Below are 3,484 nucleotides of genomic sequence, written 5' to 3' on the forward strand. Positions count from 1 at the left end.
ATGGCATCACAGCTCACAGCAACCTCCAACTCCTGGGCCCAAGAAATTCTTCTGCCTCCACCTCCCAAGTAGCTGGGACTACAGATGCCCGCCACAACACCTGGCTATTTTTTGGTTGCAGCCATCATTGTTGTTTGGCAGGCCTGGGTTGGATTCAAACCCACCAGCTCAGGTGTATGTGGCTGGCGCCTTAGCTGCTTGAGCCACAGGCGCAAGCCCTTATCTGAGTATTTTAAACAAATAGTATTTATTTTTGTTTGGAGTAAAAGAAGACCCATATCAAGTTGGTAGATACTGTATTTTAAAAATTATTTTACTGTTATATGTAGCATAAGAGGATCTTGAAGAGTAAGGTTTTAGTAGCTTTGTTTTTTGAATACAATGCATTTTGAGTTTCTGAACAGCTTTATGAAAATGAATACTTTATGTGCTGAATTGAAAAGGCAAGTGGCAGGGAAGGTCCAGTCATTCCTTACTAGATTGCATACTCCATGTAAGCAGTTAAGTGTCTGTTTCAATAATCACCAGTTATGATTTCTGTCATATAACGGATTTTTTTATAAATATTTGTAGTTATTATTCCTGGGAAATTAATTAAATATGTAAGAGAAAGAGAAGCAATTTGGGGGGGGGACATCAAATACTATATAATTTCAAGAGAGGAAACACAGCAGACCCTGGTAGAAAGTAACTTATTAAAATTGGTTTCCTTCCAAGGACACAGGTGCAGCCCTTGCCCAGAAAAATGGAAATGGCATGGAGATAAATGCTACCAGTTCTATAAAGAGAGCAGAAGTTGGCAGGGCTGTGAACATTTCTGCATTGCTGAGAACTCTACCATGTTGAAGATAAGCACACAAGAAATGCTGGTAAGATTCTGAGGCATTTCAATGTTTGAAGGATTCTCAGAAAGTGGCCTTCAAGGAGCTAGACAAGATTCTAAAGATCAAGATATTGGTGCACAGATTTTCTTGTTTATTGCAGTGAAGGCACAAGTCTTCTTCCTATTGCTTTGAATGATCTCCTAAAGTATTATTGTTCATACAACGTAAAAGGAATTATGTTTCCTATAAATACCAACCCCTTAGAAACATGAGAAGTGTCTTTTCATACTTCTCCTTTGGGTAGACAGTGAATAGAAAATGACTTCATTTCTTACCTCTTTGGGTTTGGGTGGGAAAGGAACCAATATGTCAGAATGATGAAATAGCACTGCCTATATTTACAGAATAAAAGTGACAAAGCATTAAATTGAACAATATTTAATTAAATCATGTGGAAATATGTATTTTGCCTTCCAAAGTTATAGCCTAAGATAGACTGGTCAAGGCAAATATGAAAATAAAAATTACACATTGAAATATTAAGTACATACTATTAAAGTGGTGTGATTATTTCCCTTTCTCTCATATTTATTATTGACTTTGGTTTGAATTCCTCAAACAATGTGATTATCATTGTTTTTCTAGAATTCATCAGAGGTCTTGGTACAGACTAGGTTATCAACAAAGGGTTACTTAATTGAATTAAATGCCCATCTCACTATATAAACTCTTGACATTATTCCAGTCACATCTTAGTTTCTACCAGCTTCCTGAAATCTGTGATCTATGAGCCTCTGCAATCTCTGTCATCTACTAAAATATTTTTTTACCCTTTATTGATAGCTCAATTTAGGCATAAAAGGAAATGATTTCTTTGACCAAAGACAGTGTGTCCTGGCATAAACCTTCAGCATTTTTCTTACTCTTTTTGTTTCCTCTGCTTCTAGCACACACCGAGGACTCAGGCATATAACTGAACTATGCTCTGTGCAAGAGCAGGAAGTTTTGTTTTGAAAGCTATCATGGTTATTTCTCCTCACAAACTTCATATATTTGTATATATTTAACTCATATTCATATGACTTCTTTTCTTAAATTGAAGAGATTTCCCCTGTAATTTGAAACAGTATTTTCTACTATAGGTCTTTTCACCTACCTATGCTATGACTACTGCTTAGTAATGGTTTTAGCTATGTATCTAATAATCTCCTATTGAATCAATGTGTACCATTTATTATTGGAGAGATTAAAGGTATAACAGTAAAACCAAGCATCCACATGTCCTTGGCCATGGTATGACAAAAGGAAAGACCTAAAAATGAATAATTAGAATAAATTTAGATAATTTCAGTGGTAAAACTATTAGCAGTACAGAGTCCAGCCATCAGTAGCACAGTAGTACAGGGTGTAAACCTCTAAAGCTCAAGGTTTTCTTGTGTGCCTTTCACAGGAGTTTGCCATGCCTCAGAGCTACTCTGAGTTTTTCTACTCTTATTGGACAGGGCTCTCCCGCAACGGCAGTGACAAGGCCTGGCTGTGGATGGATGGATCCCCATACTCCCTTGAACTGTAAGCCTTTAGAACATTTTATGGCAAAGGCATTCATTAAAGAGATTTTGTTTGAGTTATAGGGTTCAACAATTTGGTTCAATAAGCATTAATCAAACATCTGCTTGGTACTGGATATTGTGTTTACAGGATGTCCAAAGATGTTTGAACCATAACATTCACTACTCCACTGCTTATGAACCAATGAGGGAGACAGTTACATGGCATTAGTAAAATATCAGGGACTATTCTCTTGCTGCTTTCAGAAGTATGTGTCTGAGATTCACTGTGAATGAAGGGGGTGAAGGCAGGGGAGAGAGAACTTTAATGGATGAGTAAACTGAAGCCCAGGAACTCAGGATATATAATGGTGACTGCTTAGGGTCACACAACCTGTCAATACCAAAAGATAGGATAAGACCTTAGATTTCATGGCTTTCTAAAAAATACAGTCCTTTGAGAATAGATTTGCTGACAATATAAACAGTAATATTACAAAACACTAGTTTTATTTATGGTGTGGGAATTTATATAGGAATGTGCAAGGCTATTCTTTGAAATAAGAAGATATAATTTCCATAGTAAAGTATAATTCATATTACATTCATAAAGCCATGTTTGAACAGACACCTTTCTTCTATATATGTCATATATAATTTGTTTTCCCAAGAGACAGGACATATTCAATATAATTGTTTGTACTTCATAGCTAGGTAAACTGAGAAAGTAGACAACCTGTTAAATGGTAGAGTAATCATGTAGGGCTGGACATGGTGGCTCATGCCTGTAATCCTAGCACTCTAGAAGGCCCAGGCAGGTGGATTGCCTGAGCTCATGAGTTCCAGACCAGCCTGAGCCAGAACGAGACCCTGTCTCTAAAAATAACTAGTCATTGTGGCTGATGCCTGTAATCCCAGCTACTTGGGTGACTGAGGCAAGAGAATTGTTTGAGCCTAAGAGTTTGAGGTTGCTGTGAGCTGTGATGCCATAGCACTCTACCGAGGGGGACAAAGTGAGACTGTATCTCAAAAAAAAAGGAAAACAAAAGAAAAAGAAAAATCATGTAAGTTTGGATTAGAATTAGAATATGTATCTTGTTTTAATTTGAAGTG

General features: G+C 36.9%; 1 protein-coding gene across 1 annotated transcript in view; it reads left to right on the forward strand.

Annotated features, from left to right (window-relative positions):
• CLEC1A (C-type lectin domain family 1 member A) overlaps positions 1 to 3,484 on the forward strand; it is a 24,089-nt gene that overhangs the window by 19,425 nt on the left and 1,180 nt on the right. The window contains exons 4-5 of the mRNA XM_003803380.3: positions 718 to 869; positions 2,275 to 2,393. Coding sequence (XP_003803428.1) covers positions 718 to 869; positions 2,275 to 2,393 — 271 coding nt within the window. The remainder of the gene's footprint in view (positions 1 to 717; positions 870 to 2,274; positions 2,394 to 3,484) is intronic.

The sequence above is a fragment of the Otolemur garnettii genome, unplaced genomic scaffold (assembly GCF_000181295.1).
Source record: "Otolemur garnettii isolate 467f Iridium unplaced genomic scaffold, OtoGar3 scaffold00299, whole genome shotgun sequence".
Lineage (NCBI taxonomy): Eukaryota > Metazoa > Chordata > Mammalia > Primates > Galagidae > Otolemur > Otolemur garnettii.